Genomic DNA, 18312 nt, shown 5'->3' with positions numbered 1-18312 from the left:
CTTAGTATGAGAGTAATAACATACTGTATGCAACTGACTCAACAACGGCAGATACAGTATACATATACAAGTTGAATGTGTTTAAAATAATTGCCCTTCAACAAGTTATTATATTATGGATAGAGACAGAAAAAAGCATATATATATATATATATATATATATATATATATATATATATATATATATATATATATATATATATATGTATATTACTCTGTCAATGCTTGACAAACTTTCTTTGGACCTTGGCACCTTCAACAGTTGGAGAAACACTTTATTTAAGATGTGCCAACCAACATTTTATTTTTGCTTCAACCAACTCAGATTTCTAGTCTGTTTCTGAGTCTGGTTTTGGGAGAGGTGCGAGGTGTGTCGCATCATTCTTAGGCCCCCTAGGCAGCAGGGGAACTCAGGGGATTATGTTGTCATCTTATTTAGATATGTATTAATTTTATCCATTGATGAATCTGTGAGTCACTACCGTGTTAAAGTTTTTACTACCAAATAAAGTCTACATGTCATCAAGAAGCTGAGTGCAAATGCTAATACAAATCTGTCACACACCTGTAAATAGGGTCTAATACTTTCAGAATATACACCTGGACATATTCATGCACGTTTATCCAACTAAATGAAGAAAAACCCTGCAGCGAACATTATTTAACCTATGTTGGAGCAGGTAACCTTCCCTTTCCAGCCATTTTATGGAAAATTTTCAGTGATTGTAAAATGGTTCAAAACATTGTTGTGATCTTGAAAGCAGAGCAACATACTAATTATTTATCAACCAAACCTAACAATTTCTCCCCAGTCCATTTAGTGTTTTTCTCTGTGCTCCTGTGTGTGTTTTTGTGTTTGTGTGTGTATCTCTCTCTCTCTCTCTCTCTCTCTCTCTCTCTCTCTCTCTCTGTGATATTGAGCATTCCCCTAGCGGAGTGCTAGAGAGGAGAAAGGAGTTGGCTAGGCTCAGAGGACTGATAGTGTGTGGGCGGATGACTGGGCCTGACTACCTAATCCATCACACGTGTAACAACCGAGTCCCTGGTGTGCGTTTGGGGTTGGACACATGCAGACACACAACTACGCACATAGACATACTGTACGTATGTCGGCAGACACATAGGAAAACCACCGTTTTTTCCGATCCGGCACCTGATACACTGGATACACACAGAAGACATGCAGACACACACAATCTCATGCACATGCTCTTACATCAGGGCTCTCCAGCCCTGTCCCTGGAGAGCTACTGTCCTGTACGTTTTCAGTCCAACTCTAATCTAGTGCACCTGATTCTGGATAAGGTTAGTTATAAGGTTAGTTATAACTGGGGTTATAACTGGGGTTGAAGTGAAAAGGGTAGCTCTCCAGGAACAGAGTTGGAGAGCCCTGTCTTAGATGCATGCAAGCACACACACACACACACATTGGAGGATAGATGGAAACACCTTTAGTAAAGGGTATCAACGCAATTTTTGGGTTGTGATTTCCTTATGATTAGTTTGTGTTGTAAGGTCTGTATGTTGCGGTTGAATTATTCTGCATACCCCAGCTATCAGACATTTGCTTGTACGTGTGCATGAATGTTTGTGTTTACATAGGCCAAGGGCTCAATACAATCATACCCGCATTGCAGTATTTACACAGTAGCTCTTTTTCCAGTGGTCAAATTAACTCACTGGTCTTGGGTACTGTATAAAAACCTACAACTACTACCAGTGCAACCACCTTCACAGGTATGCTTTCACTTTTCAGAATTAGAAGTGTGTGGGCACAGGATGAAAATGATGAATAAAGACACAGCGTAAACATCAAGCATGGTGGTGGTAGGGCCTGGATGACTTAATAGTAAGGAACCATGAATTCTGCTCTGTATCAGAGAACTCTACAGGAGAATGTCAGGCTATCCGTCAGGGAGCTGAAGCTGAAGTGCAGCTGGGTCATGCAGCGAGACAATGATCCAAAACACACAATCAAGACAACATGAACATAGTTAAAAAGCAGCAAATTAGAAGTTTTGGAATGGCCTCGTCGAAGTCCAGACTTAATCCCAATTGAGACTTTGTGGCAGGACTTGAAACAAGCAGTTCATGCTTGAAAACCCACAAATTTCGCTGAGTTAAAGCAGTTCTGCATGGAAGAGTGGGCCAAAATTCCTCCACTGCGGTGTGATAGACTGATCAACAACTACAGGAAGTGTTTGGTTGCAGCCATTGCAGTTAAAGGTGGCACAACCAGTTATTGAGTGCAAGGGGGCAATTACTTTTTCACACAGGGGAATTGGGTGTTGCATAACTTGCTTAATGAAATAAATAAAATAAGTATACCTTTTTTTTGTTATTTGTAAACTCAGGTTCCCTTTATCTAATATTAGGTTTTGGTTGATGATATGCTAACATTCAGTATAAAGTAATAAAGGGGCAAATACTTCTTCAAGGCACTATATGCTCCTGGAGGCAGCTGTTCGATCCCCCGTTCCGCCATGCACTTCTTGTCCAATATCCCTCTCTTCTATCTGCCAATCTATATTTCTAAATAACAGTTACATTCTCCTTGAAAAAATACATAAAAATGAAGGCCTGCTTACCCTGTGATGCGCGGCAGCGTGTCAGTGGACAGGAGGGTTAGCGGATGTTTGTCCCTCTCGATGAGCCACACTGTGTAGCGTCCGCTCTTCTGGGGGTGCAGGAACACGGCCATGTCCAGCCCGCAGGGGTCCCGACCTCCCCACAGCCAGGGGCTCAGGACCCAGGGACCGGCCAATGCAGAGTCGTTCACCCACAGAAACTGACCTGAGCGAAATAGAGATATAAAGTTGTTATCTCTGTCATGTGATACTTGCAATCCTTCAGCATTGATTTGACAATATTTTTTATTTTATTTTGTTTTGAATTTGAGGGGAATCCCTTGCCCCTACTTGCTAGACACTTGTGTAGAACTTAAAATATTGGATAGGTGGGTGCAATATGGCCAATATGGAACAACTACCATCTACATGAAATGGCTAGGGGAAGGGGCTACGGGTAAGACGTGGGGTGGAGGTATCATTATTGTTATTATTAACATAAAGACATGTGCCTCTGTCAGGGTATTGGTTAGTAATAGAACAAATCTTCCACATGAACTCTACATGATACTCATACCAATCAATGAATGGTCTGCCATATTGGAGGACAAACTGCTACCATAGGGCTATTGACTCAGTTATTGGTACTGCATTTGATGGATTGGACAAGACAACCATGCTCAGGGATGGACTGGGACCATTTCAAACACAGAAGAGCCTCACACAAGTAAAAACATTTCCCCGTGGCTCCCACACCGGCCCATTTCTTTGCTCAAGTTGACCATGATTGGCCAAATAATTAAAATTCTGTGTAAAAAAACAAATAAACAATTTAGATATGCCTACTGGGCTAAAGATGGACCAGATCATCTGGCATTTGCCCAAACTGTCATGTGGCCGGTTCATTTCTGACCTTGCTTAATTGTCTAGTTCAAATGCAGGCTAATTCAGGCTCTACAATATTGTTTATTATTTGCCAGCAAAACAATGTTTCATCTATTCATGAACAATTATGGTTCAATTGAGAAAACATTTAATTTACATCCCTTATAGACAAAACCACAACATTTAAAAGAGAAAATTAAACGAGACAACACCATAAAATATAGTGATCTATAGGATTAATCTATTAATCTTATTAACACAAATAATAATTGACTTGAATGAGTAGAACAAAATGTAATAACCTAGTGGTTAGAGCATTGGATTTGAAACTGAAAGGTTGCTAGATCAAATCCCCTAGCTGACAAGGTAAAAATCTGTCGCACTGCCCCTGAACAAGGCAGTTAACCCACTGTTCCTAGGCCGTCATTGTAAATAAGAATTTGTTCTTTTCTGATTTTCCTAGTTAAATAAAGGTTTAAAAAATGAAGTACACCATCAAACCATGAATACAGGACATATCCTATGCTCTAGTTTTGAAATGTTCTTTAATCATAAATGTTGAGACATACTTATAAAACATGAATAGACTTCTTTAGGTTTTATCTTCGACATGAGAATTAGAGGTTACTTCAGGTTAGCTTCTTCAAAGTGAGACAAGTCGTGTGAGAAAGCTATTCATAAAAACTGAATTAGATGCATAGTATATTTTAAAAGCTGCACTTTATAACCAATATAATGCAATCACACGCCAGACACAAAGGACTACTCTCATATAATTTGTATTTCCTCTGGCAAAGACCAACAGGATAAATACACAATGAAATCTCTTGACTTTGAAATGATAATGTTCAGTTTGACGTAGTTGAAATATGAGAACAATGTCACAGGGCCATTCATCTGGCTATTAACGTGTCCATATTAGGACAGCCTTAGGCTATTTCTTTTCATGAGAAGAAGAAGACCTACAGCATAGCTATATCAAAGCGGTGTCTACAGTCTTTGATATGATATCCCAACTCTCCAACAGACTCACTGAGCTCGTTTCAATCAGGAAGTTCACCAGAAACAGCGGCGGGGAAAAAAACTACAAAGACTTTCCGCTTTAAAAAAGAACATCTATGTTTCAAGTAATAAAAAGTAATAGAAAGTCAGGGTGAAGGAGGAAACTGGCAAAACAACAGCAGAAACATCCTGTGGAAAGTGATTTTTATATGTACAGGGAAATCCAACAAGGATTTAATGCTACATTATTGTTTGTTTTGTTTTCCACTGAGGTGAGGATGGAGCAGGAACCTGGTTTCACAGAACTGATAAAGCTGTCCTAAAACTTATGACCTTCGACGATTCTAGCTGATAGTCTTATTATTTTGTCACTTCCAGTGAGAATTTACTACTCGCTTGGAAAATACATTGTTAATAATATATCAGATTCCGTGGTATCACAATGTATCAAATCCACCACACTAACAAGAAAATGGAATGTAGTGTGTCACTTGTGCACTCTTTCAACCTCTCACGGACGACGCCATGTGAAAAAATTTGTCACAGAAACATATGAGAAGTGGATGGTGATGCATTGAAGACATGAATCCTCTAATGTCATAATAGGTGGGATTAGCATGCACTGTCAATCAAAACCTGTTTCAAACCAATGAGAAACCTTTGATGTGGAGCGCTCAGTGTCTCTTTTGGGTCACATGGTTCGGTGACTGACAAGGCCTGAAATTTCTACACTCAACATAGTGCAGAGGTTTCTCTCGTTTCATCATTGGTGTGACAAGTTACAGTGCAGTACAGGTGTAAGATCTTAATTTGAGCCAGTTTTCTACAGCAGGAAAATAATCCTGCAGCAACAGGAAATGTGAATTATTATGCAGAGTATACTTCATGGACATTTTTGTTGGGGTTGATACATCAAGGTTGAAAATCAAGTCTGAAATTTCAAAGTGGAAATCACAAACGTCAGAAGTCTTTTTAAACCACAAACACAATACAAGTTTTACATTTCCTGCTTTGAAAGGAAGGTTCTCCTGCAACAGTATGATCAAACCAAGATCCTACATCTGTATGGGTGCATATAATGCAGCTGTATATTTCAATCCATTTTAAGGTTATTTTCTGCCACACACTTTTTCTCTGCCTCTGGAGTTTACCACAAGAAACTCAATGACAATACCCAGAAGGCCAATGAGAACAAACATGTTTACACGTAGATTTTGCCCCAAATCAATGAAAATCAAGCAACTTGAATAAAATAGTCCTGAGTACAGTAGAAAGGTTGTTCATTCCTATTATCCCTTTTTGAAGGTGGCCATCGTCCCCCAAAAGCTTTCAGGGACGATGGAGAAATCGGAGGCCCACAATATGCTTCTCTCTTCCCATTTGAATGATGTATAATGTTCAGAGGATCCAGACAATTTGTCTGAGGGAGGGAGACTGATGCTCGGAGTGTTTCCAAAAAGTTTTCCGGGCGCCGCCTGCCCACACACATTCTCCACAACCTCCTGTTATTTGATACAAAGCTGCTTTCAGGACTAAGCCTTAAAAGGGAAGTATCATTCAGTGTTTCCGTCCTCGCGGAGATGAAATACCTGCTCACGACAATTATCAGCAGGTCACAGTTTTTTCAGCAAACTACAAAGTTGAAAACTGGAATTCCATTAGTGGATATCTTTGCCCTTCTGGCATAGCTTACGACAATGAACTATGCCCGAATATTATTCCTGCATAACATAAAAAAGCTTTTCGGCTAATGCCAAAGTTCCGGCGACATCACTAGGAATGGTTGAGCAGACACTTTTGTCCAGGAGAAACGGGAAGGCTTATGTTTGAAATTTGTTCTTTGATAGAGCTGGGTATTTACTTAAGCAATGTATATTCGATTACTCAAGGGGGCTTACACAACAGCTTCTTCCCCACCTGTTCATTCAACTTTGAGTTCTGCTGTGCTCAGCCAGACTTACACTGCGTTTTACTGCACCTATCAGTCTGTGAAATGAAACAGAATGCCGTAATTGGGCTAGTGTCAGATCCAGTCCTAACCAAAGTACAATTTTGTTCGAAATTTTAGCTTTTCCATTATTGAACACAGCACCAACTGTTGTCTGGTCCTGCTGCAACAAGTCTACAACTTCCATCAAACAGACATTGTTGTTTTTGGTTTATGTAGAGGAAGACATTTGTGGAAAAATTACATTCTCACATTTCTGTTGCTTGGGGGGAAACACTCAATGTCCACAGATTTTGAGTCCATTTGCCATGCAAGCTCTTCTAAGTTGGGCTATTTTGCCACAGTTAATGGACTTTGTTGGAGGCAATTTCTAATTTAGCTTTAATGTGAACAGTAGCCATATTACACCCTACAGTATGTGTGAGGATAATTACGTTGTTTGCTCTATAACCTGTTAGTTCATATGCCTCGACAACGTGATATATAGGCCTAAGGTCGAGACAATAAGAATAAGAATAATACATTCAACCAAACCATTGTTTCATCACAAAACCAAAACCAGAGAGCAACATCTGTCCCATGGAGTTCACAAAGCCTATTGCACATAACAAACAGTTCATGACCTACAGCATAGGTAGCAAGGTAATGATTCTGACATTTTCGGACTACTAAACTATTGATTTAGAACACCGGAAAGTTTCTGCAACTCGCTACCGATACCCCCTGTATATAGCCTCGTTATTGTTGTTTTATTGCGTTACTTTATTTTTAAATATCTTCTTAACTCTTCTTGAACTGCACTGTTGGGCTTGTAGGTAAGCATTTCACGGTAAGGTTTAAACTTGTTGTATTCGGCGCATGTGGCATATAAAGTTTGATTTGGTTTGAATATCATGCTGCTGTCCATGTGACTGATTTCTGTGTGTGTGTGTGTGTGTGTGTGTGTGTGTGTGTGTGTGTGTGTGTGTGTGTGTGTGTGTGTGTGTGTGTGTGTGTGTGTGTGTGTGTGTGTGTGTGTGTGTGTGTGTGTGTGTGTAAGTAGAAAAAAACATGTTGACTCACCCTACTTGTAGAAAAACACCAATGCCATTTTTGTTGTCCTCGGCTACCTGGCAAAGTTAACATTAGCCTACTACATCTAGATAAGAATTGAACTTCCATCCTCTCAAGCTAGAGGCACAATGTATGAGTTTATGGTTAGAACAGAGTCACCATTATAATCATTGGCCTGTACTTTTTTCCCTCACAGTAAGTCGCTCTGGATAAGAGCGTCTTGTAAATTGATCAAATGTAACAGAGACAGAGGGGTTGCTGTTTTCTCGCTCGGAGGCTTTCTCCTGTCAAATATATTCAGGGAAATTATGAAACACAGAGAAACTAAGGACAAATTATGTCATATGTATTTTGATTTTTTTTTTGCTATTTTTTTGGGGGGAAGCCTGGCTTCCCTTGGGATCTATGAATACATACCACTGTTCATCAGCAGTAGTTATAGTGGTAGCTGAAGTGGAGGTACATTGTGATTGTATAGCTTAAGTTGTAGTAATGTTGTGATACAAGACTGCTTATGATAATATCATTAGTGTGGTAGCGAGACAACAGCTATATTGAACATTTATTACTGCATGCACTAATCTTAACCTGAATACTTTATAGCCCATGGAAACTCTCACATCTCTATCTTACATCAACATACAAAAGCAATGTCACATGTCTTTCTGTCTATTGAATTGACTGAGTATGTGCACTTGCATGAAATATTGAAGGTGTTGTTGACTCATCACTGGTCGCGATTCAATATTTATTTAAAAGGGAAATCTAGGATTGGTACATTATTTTTTTAAACGTTTTAAATTGATTAAAAATAGCTAGCCATTGATTCTTGTCAAATATAACTTATAATACCTCATGGGCTTAGTTCAACTGCTTTACCCCAAATTACCTAAAACATTGACTTTGTTGTTGTTGTTGAATCCCAGATTGGCCCTTTAAAAACAACAAGGAGAATGAGAAGAAATAGTCCACAATTAGCCCAAATTAAATTAGGTGAGTAGAAAGGGTGCCCTGTTTAATGAATTGATTGCTCCAAGCCCTTTATCTTTGTAGTTGCAACCTTGATAATCATAATTAAGTCTGATAATAACCGTCAACTGGAATTTGTATAAGTACCCTTCTGCTACCCCAATCAATAGAAGATAGTTCAGCTAAATAAACCTTATGATCTGTTGCAAATATGTATTTACTGATAGATTCATTTTGAATCTTTAGAAGCTCACATGCAGTGACTTCAGAAAGTATTCATACCCCTTGACTTATTCTGCATGTTGTTGTGTCACAGCCTGAAATCAAAATGTTTTAAATAAATAAAAAATCTCACCCATCTACGCACAGTACCCGACAATGACCAAGTGAAAACATGCTTTTAAAAATATGTGCACATTTTCTGAAAAGGAAATACATAAATATCTAATTTACATAATAATTCACACCCGAGTAAATACATACTTTGATGAAGCACCTTTGTCAGTGATTACAGTTGTGAGTCTTTTTGGGTAGGTCTATAAGAGCTTTCCACACGTGGATTGTGCAACATTTTCCCATTATTCTTTTCAAAATTCTTCAAGTTCTGTCAATTTTCAGGTCTTGCCATTGATTTTCAAGTACATTTAAGTCAAAACAGTAACTCGGCCACAAAGGAACATTCACTCACTGTCTTCTTGGTAAGCAACTCCAGTGTAGATTTGGCCTTGTGTTTTAGGTTATTGTCCTGCTGAAAGGTGAATTCATCTCCCAGAGTCCTGTGGAAAGCAGACTGAACCAGGTTTTCCTCTAGGATTTTGCCTGTGTTTAGCTCCATTTAAATTATTTCTTTTTATCCTGAAATACTCCCCAGTCCTTAATGGTTACAAACATACCCATAGCATGATGGAGCCACTCCTATGCTTGAAAATATGGAGAGTGGTACTCAGTAATGCGTTGTATCAAATATAACAATTTGTATTCAGGACAAAAAGTGAATTGCTTTGAAATGTGTTTCGCATCATTACATTACTGCCCTGTTGCAATCAGGACGCATGTTTTGGAATGTTTGTATTCTGTACACGTGTCCTTCTTTTCACTCTGTCAATTAGGTTAGTGTGGAGTAACTACAATGTTGTTAATCCATCCTCAGTTTTCTCCTATCACAGCCATTAAACTCTGTAACAGTTTTTAGTCACCATTGGCATCATGGTGAAATCAAATCAAATCAAATTTTATTTGTCACATACACATGGTTAGCAGATGTTAATGCGAGTATAGCAAAATGCTTGTGCTTCTAGTTCTGACAATGCAGGAATAACCAACGAGTAATCTAGCTAGCAATTCAAAAACTACTACCTTATACACATAAGTGTAAAGGGATAAAGAATATGTACATAAAGATATATGAATGAGTGATGGTACAGTGCGGCATAGGCAAGATGCAGTAGATGGTATCGAGTATAGTATATACATATAAGATGAGTATGTAAACAAAGTGGCATAGTTTAAAGTGGCTAGTGATACATGTATTACATAAAGATGCAGTAGATGATATAGAGTACAGTATATACGTATACATATGAGATAAATAATGTAGGGTATGTAAACATTATATTAAGTAGCATTGTTTAAAGTGACTAGTGATATATTTTACATCAATTCCCATCAATTCCCATTATTAAAGTGGCTGGAGTTGAGTCAGTGTGTTGGCAGCAGCCACTCAATGTTAGTGGTGGCTGTTTAACAGCCTGATGGCCTTGAGATAGAAGCTGTTTTTCAGTCTCTCGGTCCCAGCTTTGATGCACCTGTACTGACCTCGCCTTCTGGACGATAGCGGGGTGAACAGGCAGTGGCTCGGGTGGTTGTTGTCCTTGATGATCTTCATGGCCTTCCTGTGACATTGGGTGGTGTAGGTGTCCTGGAGGGTAGGTAGTTTGCCCCCGGTGATGCGTTGTGCAGACCTCACTACCCTCTGGAGAGCCTTACGGTTGTAGGCGGAGCAGTTGCCGTATCAGGCGGTGATACAGCCCGACAGGATGCTCTCGATTGTGCATCTGTAGAAGTTTGTGAATGCTTTTGGTGACAAGCCGAATTTCTTCAGCCTCCTGAGGTTGAAGAGGTGCTGCTGTGCCTTCTTCACGATACTGTCTGTGTGGGTGGACCAATTCAGTTTGTCTGTGATGTGTACCCCGAGGAACTTAAAACTTACTACCCTCTCCACTACTGTTCCATCGATGTGGATAGGGGGGTGTTCCCTCTGCTGTTTCCTGAAGTCCACAATCATCTCCTTAGTTTTGTTGACGTTGAGTGTGAGATTATTTTCCTGACACCACACTCCGAGGGCCCTCCTCCCTGTAGGCCGTCTCGTTGTTGTTGGTAATAAAGCCTACCACTGTTGTGTCGTCCGCAAACTTGATGATTGAGTTAGAGGCGTGCGTGGCCACGCAGTCGTGGGTGAACAGGGAGTACAGGAGAGGGCTCAGAACGCACCCTTGTGGGGCCCCAGTGTTGAGGATCAGCGGGGTGGAGATGTTGTTACCTACCCTCACCACCTGGGGGCGGCCCGTCAGGAGGTCCAGTACCCAGTTGCACAGGGCGGGGTCGAGACCCAGGGTCTCGAGCTTGATGACGAGTTTGGAGGGACCTATGGTGTTAAATGCTGAGCTGTAGTCGATGAACAGCATTCTCACATAGGTATTCATCTTGTCCAGATGGGTTAGAGCAGTGTGCAGTGTGGTTGAGATTGCATCGTCTGTGGACCTATTTGGGCGGTAAGCAAATTGGAGTGGGTCTAGGGTGTCAGGTAGGGTGGAGGTGATATGGTCCTTGACTAGTCTCTCAAAGCACTTCATGATGACGGAAGTGAGTGCTACGGGGCGGTAGTCGTTTAGCTCAGTTACCTTAGCTTTCTTGGGAACAGGAACAATGGTGGCCCTCTTGAAGCATGTGGGAACAGCAGACTGGGATAGGGATTGATTGAATATGTCCGTAAACACACCAGCCAGCTGGTCTGCGCATGCTCTGAGGGCGCGGCTGGGGATGCCGTCTGGGCCTGCAGCCTCACTGAGATTTTTGCGGTTCCCTTGCTTTCCAGCAACTGATTTTGGAAGGACGCATACAGAATATCTTTGTAGTGACTGGGTTTACTGATACACCATCCAAAGTGTAATAAACAACTTCACCATGCTCAAAGGGTTAATCAATGCCTGCTTTTTTTACCCAATAGGTGCCCTTCTTTGCGAGGCATTGGAAACCCTCCCTGGTCTTGACTGAGGGACCTTACAATTATGTGTATGTGTTTGGGATACAGAGATGAGGTAGACATTCAAAAATCATGTTATACACTATGATTGCACACAAAGTGAGTCCATGCAACTTATTATTTACTCCTAAACGTATTCAGGCTTTGCATAACAAAGGGGTTGAATACTTATTGACTCAAGACAGTTCAGCATTTCATTTTTTATAACACTTTTGAAGAACATAATTCCACTTAATGATAGATAACTAGCCATTGACTCTTAACAAATATAATTTACAATGCTTCATGAGCTTAGTTTAAATGCCTTACCCCAGAATATGAGCTTGTAAAACAGTGTAATTGGAAAATACAAATAAAAACTGTTCATTTTCAATACATATTTAAAAATACAATTTTAATCTTATGTATTTGAAATTTGTATTCAAAACTCTGTCTTTGAATTTGAGAGTAGATATGTTCAGCCTCAGTGACAAAAAAATCACAATTTAATACATTTTAAATTCAGGCTCTAACACAACAAAGTGTGAAGATGGTCAACGACTGTGAAGGCACTGTACATCATGTTCACAACCAGCACACTCCTACACTTGTTGCATAACTACAGGCAGAAATACAAACACCTACAGTATACAGACACATCCTTGCAAACAGCATATGAATGTAAAAAAACAGAATAACTTAACTCTAGTAACTCCCCATCCCGGGTGCGGGAGTGTAATCATTGACTGACACTAATTAGCATAACGCAACGGACATAAATATTCCTAGAAAATATTCCTATTCATGAAAATCACAAGTGAAATATATTGAGACACAGCTTAGCCTTTTGTTAATCACCCTGTCATCTCAGATTTTGAAAATATGCATTACAGCCAAAGCTAGACAAGCATTTGTGTAAGTTTATCGATAGCCTAGCATAGCATTTTGTCCAGCTAGCAGCAGGTAACTTGGTCACGGAAATCAGAAAAGCAATCAAATTAAATCGTTTACCTTTGATGACCTTCGGATGAGACTCCCAGTTAGATAGACAATGTTCCTTTTTTCCCAAAAATATTATTTTTTTTGCAGGCAAAATAGCTCCGTTTGTTCTTCACGTTTGGCTGAGAAATTGCCCGAAATTGAAGTCACGAAAACGCCAAAAAATATTCCAAATTAGCTCCATAATATCTACAGAAACATTGCAAATGTTGTTTATAATCAATCCTCAATGTGTTTTTCAAATATCTATTCGATAATATATCCACCGGGACAATTGGTTTTTCAGTAGGACCGATTGGAATAATGGCTACCTCTGTATTTTACGCAAGAATCACTCTGGGAGCCATCAGGTGACCAGTTGTGCAATGTAGCCGCTTACTGGTATTCTTCAACAAAAATGCGTAAAACTACGTCACAATGCTGTAGACACCTTGGAGAATACGGACAAAAAGTAATGTGGTTGATAGCCCATTCACTGCTCAATAGGGACGCATTGGAACGCAGAGCTTTCAAAAGACGAGTCACTTCCGGATTTGAATTTTCTTAAGCTTTCGCCTGCAATATCAGTTCTGTTGTACTCACAAACAATATTTTTACAGTTTTGGAAACTTTAGAGTGTTTTCTATCCTAAGCTGTCAATTATATGCATATTCTAGCATCTTGTCCTGACAAAATATCCCGTTTACTACAGGAACGTTATTTTTCCAAAAATGTAAATACTGCCCCCTAGTCACAAAAGGTTACTTACCTTAAAATATACAGTTGAAGTTGGAAGTTTACATACACTGAGGTTGGAGTCATTAAAACTCATTTTCAAACACTTATTTCACTTATAATTCACTGTATTACAATTCCAGTGGGTCAGAAGTTTACATACACTAAGTTGAGTGTGCCTTCAATCAACTTGGAAAATTCCAGAAAATCATGTTTTGGCTTTAGAAGTTTCTGATATGCAATTTTTTTTTGATTTTTGATTTTACTAGGCAAGTCAGTTAAGAACAAATTCTTACTTTCAATGACGGCGTAGGAACAGTGGGTTAACTGCCTGTTCAGGGGCAGAATGACAGATTTGTACCTTGGGGATTTGAACTTGCAACCTTTTGATTACTAGTTTAACGCTCTAACCACTAGGCTACCCTGCCACCCCATCATTTGAATCAATTGGAGATGTACCTGTGGATGTATTTCAAGGCATGCCTTCAATCTCAGTGCCTATTTGCTTGACATCATGTGAATATCAAAAGAAATCAGTCAACCTCTGAAAAAACAACTGTAGACCTCCACAAGTCTGGTTCATCCTTGGGGGCAATTTCCAAATGCATGAAGGTACCACATTCATCCGTACAAACAATAGTACACAAGTATAAACACCATGGGACCACGTAGCCGTCATACTGCTCAGGAAGGAGACACGTTCTGTCTCCTAGAGGTGAACGTACTTTGGTGTGAAATTGCAAATCAATCCCAGAACAACAACAAAGGACCTTGTGAAGATGCTGGAGGAAACAGGTCCAAAAGTATCTATATCCACAGTAAAACGAGTCCTATATCGACATAACCTGAAAGGCTGCTCAGTAAGGAAGATGCCACAGCTCCAAAACCGCCATAAAAAAAGCCAGACTACGGTTTGTAACTGCACATGGGGACAAAGATCGTACTTTTTGAAGAAATGTCTTCTGGTGTGATGAAACACAAATAGAACAATTTAGCCATCATTATGTTATGGAGGGAAAAGGGGGAGGCTTGCAAGCCGAAGAACTCCATCCCAACCGTGAAGCACAGGGGTGGCAGCATCATGTTGTGGAGGTGCTTTGCTGCAGGAGGGACTAGTGCACTTCACAAAATGGTTGGCATCATGAGGGAGGGAAATGATGTGGGTATATTGAAGCAACATCTCAAGACATCAGTCAGGAAGTTAAAGCTTGGTCGCAAATGGGTCTTCCAAATGGACAATGACCCCAACCATACAGTGCCTTGCGAAAGTATTTGGCCCCCTTGAACTTTGCGACCTTTTGCCACATTTCAGGCTTCAAACATAAAGATATAAAACTGTATTTTTTTGTGAAGAATCAACAACAAGTGGGACACAATCATGAAGTGGAACGACATTTATTGGATATTTCAAACTTTTTTAACAAATCAAAAACTGAAAAATTGGGCGTGCAAAATTATTCAGCCCCTTTACTTTCAGTGCAGCAAACCCTCTCCAGAAGTTCAGTGAGGATCTCTGAATGATCCAATGTTGACCTAAATGACTAATGATGATAAATACAATCCACCTGTGTGTAATCAAGTCTCCGTATAAATGCACCTGCACTGTGATAGTCTCAGAGGTCCGTTAAAAGCGCAGAGAGCATAATGAAGAACAAGGAACACACCAGGCAGGTCCGAGATACTGTTGTGAAGAAGTTTAAAGCCGGATTTGGATACAAAAATATTTCCCAAGTTTTAAACATCCCAAGGAGCACTGTGCAAGCGATAATATTGAAATGGAAGGAGTATCAGACCACTGCAAATCTACCAAGACCTGGCCGTCCCTCTAAACTTTCAGCTCATACAAGGAGAAGACTGATCAGAGATGCAGCCAAGAGGCCCAAGAGGCCCATGATCACTCTGGATGAACTGCAGAGATCTACATCTGAGGTGGGAGACTCTGTCCATAGGAAAACAATCAGTTGTATATTGCACACATCTGACCTTTATGGAAGAGGGCAAGAAGAAAGCCATTTCTTAAAGATATCCATAAAAAGTGTCGTTTAAAGTTTGCCACATGCCACCTGGGAGACACACCAAACATGTGGAAGAAGGTGCTCTGGTCAGATGAAACCAAAATTGAACTTTTTGGCAACAATGCAAAACGTTATGTTTGGCGTAAAAGCAACACAGCTCATCAACCACAACACACCATCCCCACTGTCAAACATGGTGATGGCAGCATCATGGTTTGGGCCTGCTTTTGTTCAGCAGGGACAGGGAAGATGGTTAAAATTGATGGGAAGATGGATGGAGCCAAATACAGGACCATTCTGGAAGAAAACCTGATGAAGTCTGCAAAAGACCTGAGACTGGGACAGAGATTTGTCTTCCAACAAGACAATGATCCAAAACATAAAGCAAAACCTACAATGGAATGGTTCAAAAATAAACATATCCAGGTGTTAGAATGGCCAAGTCAAAGTCCAGACCTGAATCCAATCGAGAATCTGTGGAAAGAACTGAAAACTGCTGTTCACAAATGCTCTCCATCCAACCTCACTGAGCTCGAGCTGTTTTGCAAGGAGGAATGGGAAAAAATGTCAGTCTCTCGATGTGCAAAACTGATAGAGACATACCCCAAGCGACTTACAGCTGTAATCGCAGCAAAAGGTGGCGCTACAAAGTATTAACTTAAGGGGGCTGAATAATTTTGCACGCCCAATTTTTCAGTTTTTGATTTGTTAAAAAAGTTTGAAATATCCAATAAATGTCGTTCCACTTCATGATTGTGTCCCACTTGTTGTTGATTCTTCACAAAAAAATACAGTTTTATATCTTTATGTTTGAAGCCTGAAATGTGGCAAAAGGTCGCAAAGTTCAAGGGGGCCGAATACTTTCGCAAGGCACTGTACATCCAAAGTTGTGGCACAATGGCTTAAGGACAACAAAGTCAAGGTAATGGAGTGGCCATCACAAAGCCCTGACCTCAATCACATAAAACATTTTTAGGCAGATCTGAAAAAGCCTGTGTAAACTTCCGACTTCAACTGTAATACATAAAGTATCCAGATATGATGAATTAAACTTGTATCAAATGGCCTTGCAATAAGCAGACAAGTTCCAGCAGAGTTATACTTTATGATCTACTGAGAAATGGAGAGAGAGAAAGAGAGAGAAAAAGGGTAAAGAAAGTTACAGGTATAGATAGAACATAAGGGCGTTTTCTTATACTGTCCAATGAAATGAAAGCACATCAACTGTTTTATATTTCATTACTCAAATTCATGCCTGTGTTTTATGGATCAGTGTGTGTACGTGCCTGAGTGGAAGTGAGGTGAAGGAGGGAAAAAGGAGGGTAGAGACTATTAACACATGCAAAATCTTCCAGGGAGTCAACAGAGAGTTTTTAACAGGGATTTAAAGAGGGTTAGCAAGTGCAGCATTTGCCTGAGGGGGCTAGCGCCGGCCTAACTGACTGATTTAGCAGCGTTGTTTATCGCATTTGCTGATGGAGGTGAGTTACATGAGAGATTTTTTAAATTTTTTCTTTAATTTACTAGGCAAGTCAGTTAAGAACAAATTCTTATTTTCAATGATGGCCTAGGAACAGTGGGTTAACTGCCTGTTCAGGGGCAGAATGACAGATTTGTACTTTGTCAGCTCAGGGATTGAACTTGTAACCTTGCGGATACTAGTCCAACGCTCTAACCACTAGGCTACCCTGCCATATAGGCTGTAGGCAGTGCCAGGCCGGTAGGTCAATATGCCTTGCACTCAAAATGGTGGGAAAAGGACCAAGGAGAGGCTTATTTCTGTATCATTTTACTTTAGCTACAGACTGCAAAAAAATCAATAGGTAATATTCTTGCCTGGCCTCGGTTTGGCTTAGATTATCCAAGTGCGAATCCCAAAGTAGTTGGGCAAAACTTTACCCTACTCCCTCTCATTGATTTTGAGCTGAGAATGGAAAAAGTAGAGGCTTTTTTAAGCATGAAATGAGTTCAGACCATTTCCCTATCAAGCAAAGCACAATGTGACAACAAAGGAACATCATGGAACAGTCTAGATGGTATTGGCTTCTGTCACAAGCGTTGCCTAATGTCCATTTAATGTTAATTTGAGACATTGATGGGGACAAACCGCATTAGAAGACCATTCGCATGCAGTGGGACTGACAAATGAGCAATGATAGTGGCTCAACTAAGGGGGAAGCGGGAGCGAGATCCAACAACCAGGAAATATATAAAGAATTGGGACATCACAGCCTTTGTAGTTGAGACAAAAAGGAATGAATCCATAAATTAGTGGAACCTCCGAGCCGGAAACACACCAGAGGGCCCCTGCAAATCCCTCACAGCAACAGATCCCAGGCCAAGGGACGCCGGCATGGTCATTTAATAGGATTGGGAGAGAAGGAGGAGGAGGGAAAATGAAGAGAAGAGATGTTGCTTGTTGATAATTCCCGCGAGAATGGTTTTTGAAATCCTGTGGAGCGCATCTGTGTAGGCAGGGAAATCGACTTGACTAAGTTACATTAGGAGAAGACACAGTGGTAATACCTTCACCAAATACCTTGGGGCAGCAGGTAATCTAGTGGTTAGAGCATTGGACTAGTAACCAGAAGGTTGACAAGGTAAAAATATGTCGTCCTGCCCCTGAACAAGGTTGTTAACCCACTGTTTCTAGGCTGTCATTGTAAATATGAATTTGAAAGCTTACACATGAGTGCAACCAATCGCATCAGATTCTCTCCAATCCCATCCACTCCAACTCTCTCTTTCTCATTCATACACACCCTCTCCAGAAAACCCTCTATTCACTATCTCTTTTTCACACACACGCGCGTGCGCATGCATGCACACACAGACACACACTCAACCTCTGTAGAATCTCTCCAATCCATCCAATTGATCTCTTAAACTTCTTCTACCCCACAGCATGTTTTCTCTCGT

At 40.3% G+C, this 18312-nt stretch overlaps 1 protein-coding gene across 1 annotated transcript in view; it reads right to left on the bottom strand.

The window, feature by feature from the left end:
• LOC135506266 (ALK tyrosine kinase receptor-like) overlaps window positions 1-18312 on the bottom strand; it is a 769161-nt gene that overhangs the window by 272381 nt on the left and 478468 nt on the right. The window contains 1 exon segment of the mRNA XM_064925805.1: window positions 2589-2793. Within this exon segment, the coding sequence (XP_064781877.1) occupies window positions 2589-2793 (205 nt within the window).

The sequence above is a fragment of the Oncorhynchus masou genome, chromosome 2, assembly GCF_036934945.1.
Source record: "Oncorhynchus masou masou isolate Uvic2021 chromosome 2, UVic_Omas_1.1, whole genome shotgun sequence".
In the NCBI taxonomy this organism is placed as follows: domain Eukaryota; kingdom Metazoa; phylum Chordata; class Actinopteri; order Salmoniformes; family Salmonidae; genus Oncorhynchus; species Oncorhynchus masou.
The sequence above is the reverse complement of the archived record's forward strand: the minus strand, read 5'-3'. Positions and strand labels throughout refer to the sequence as shown.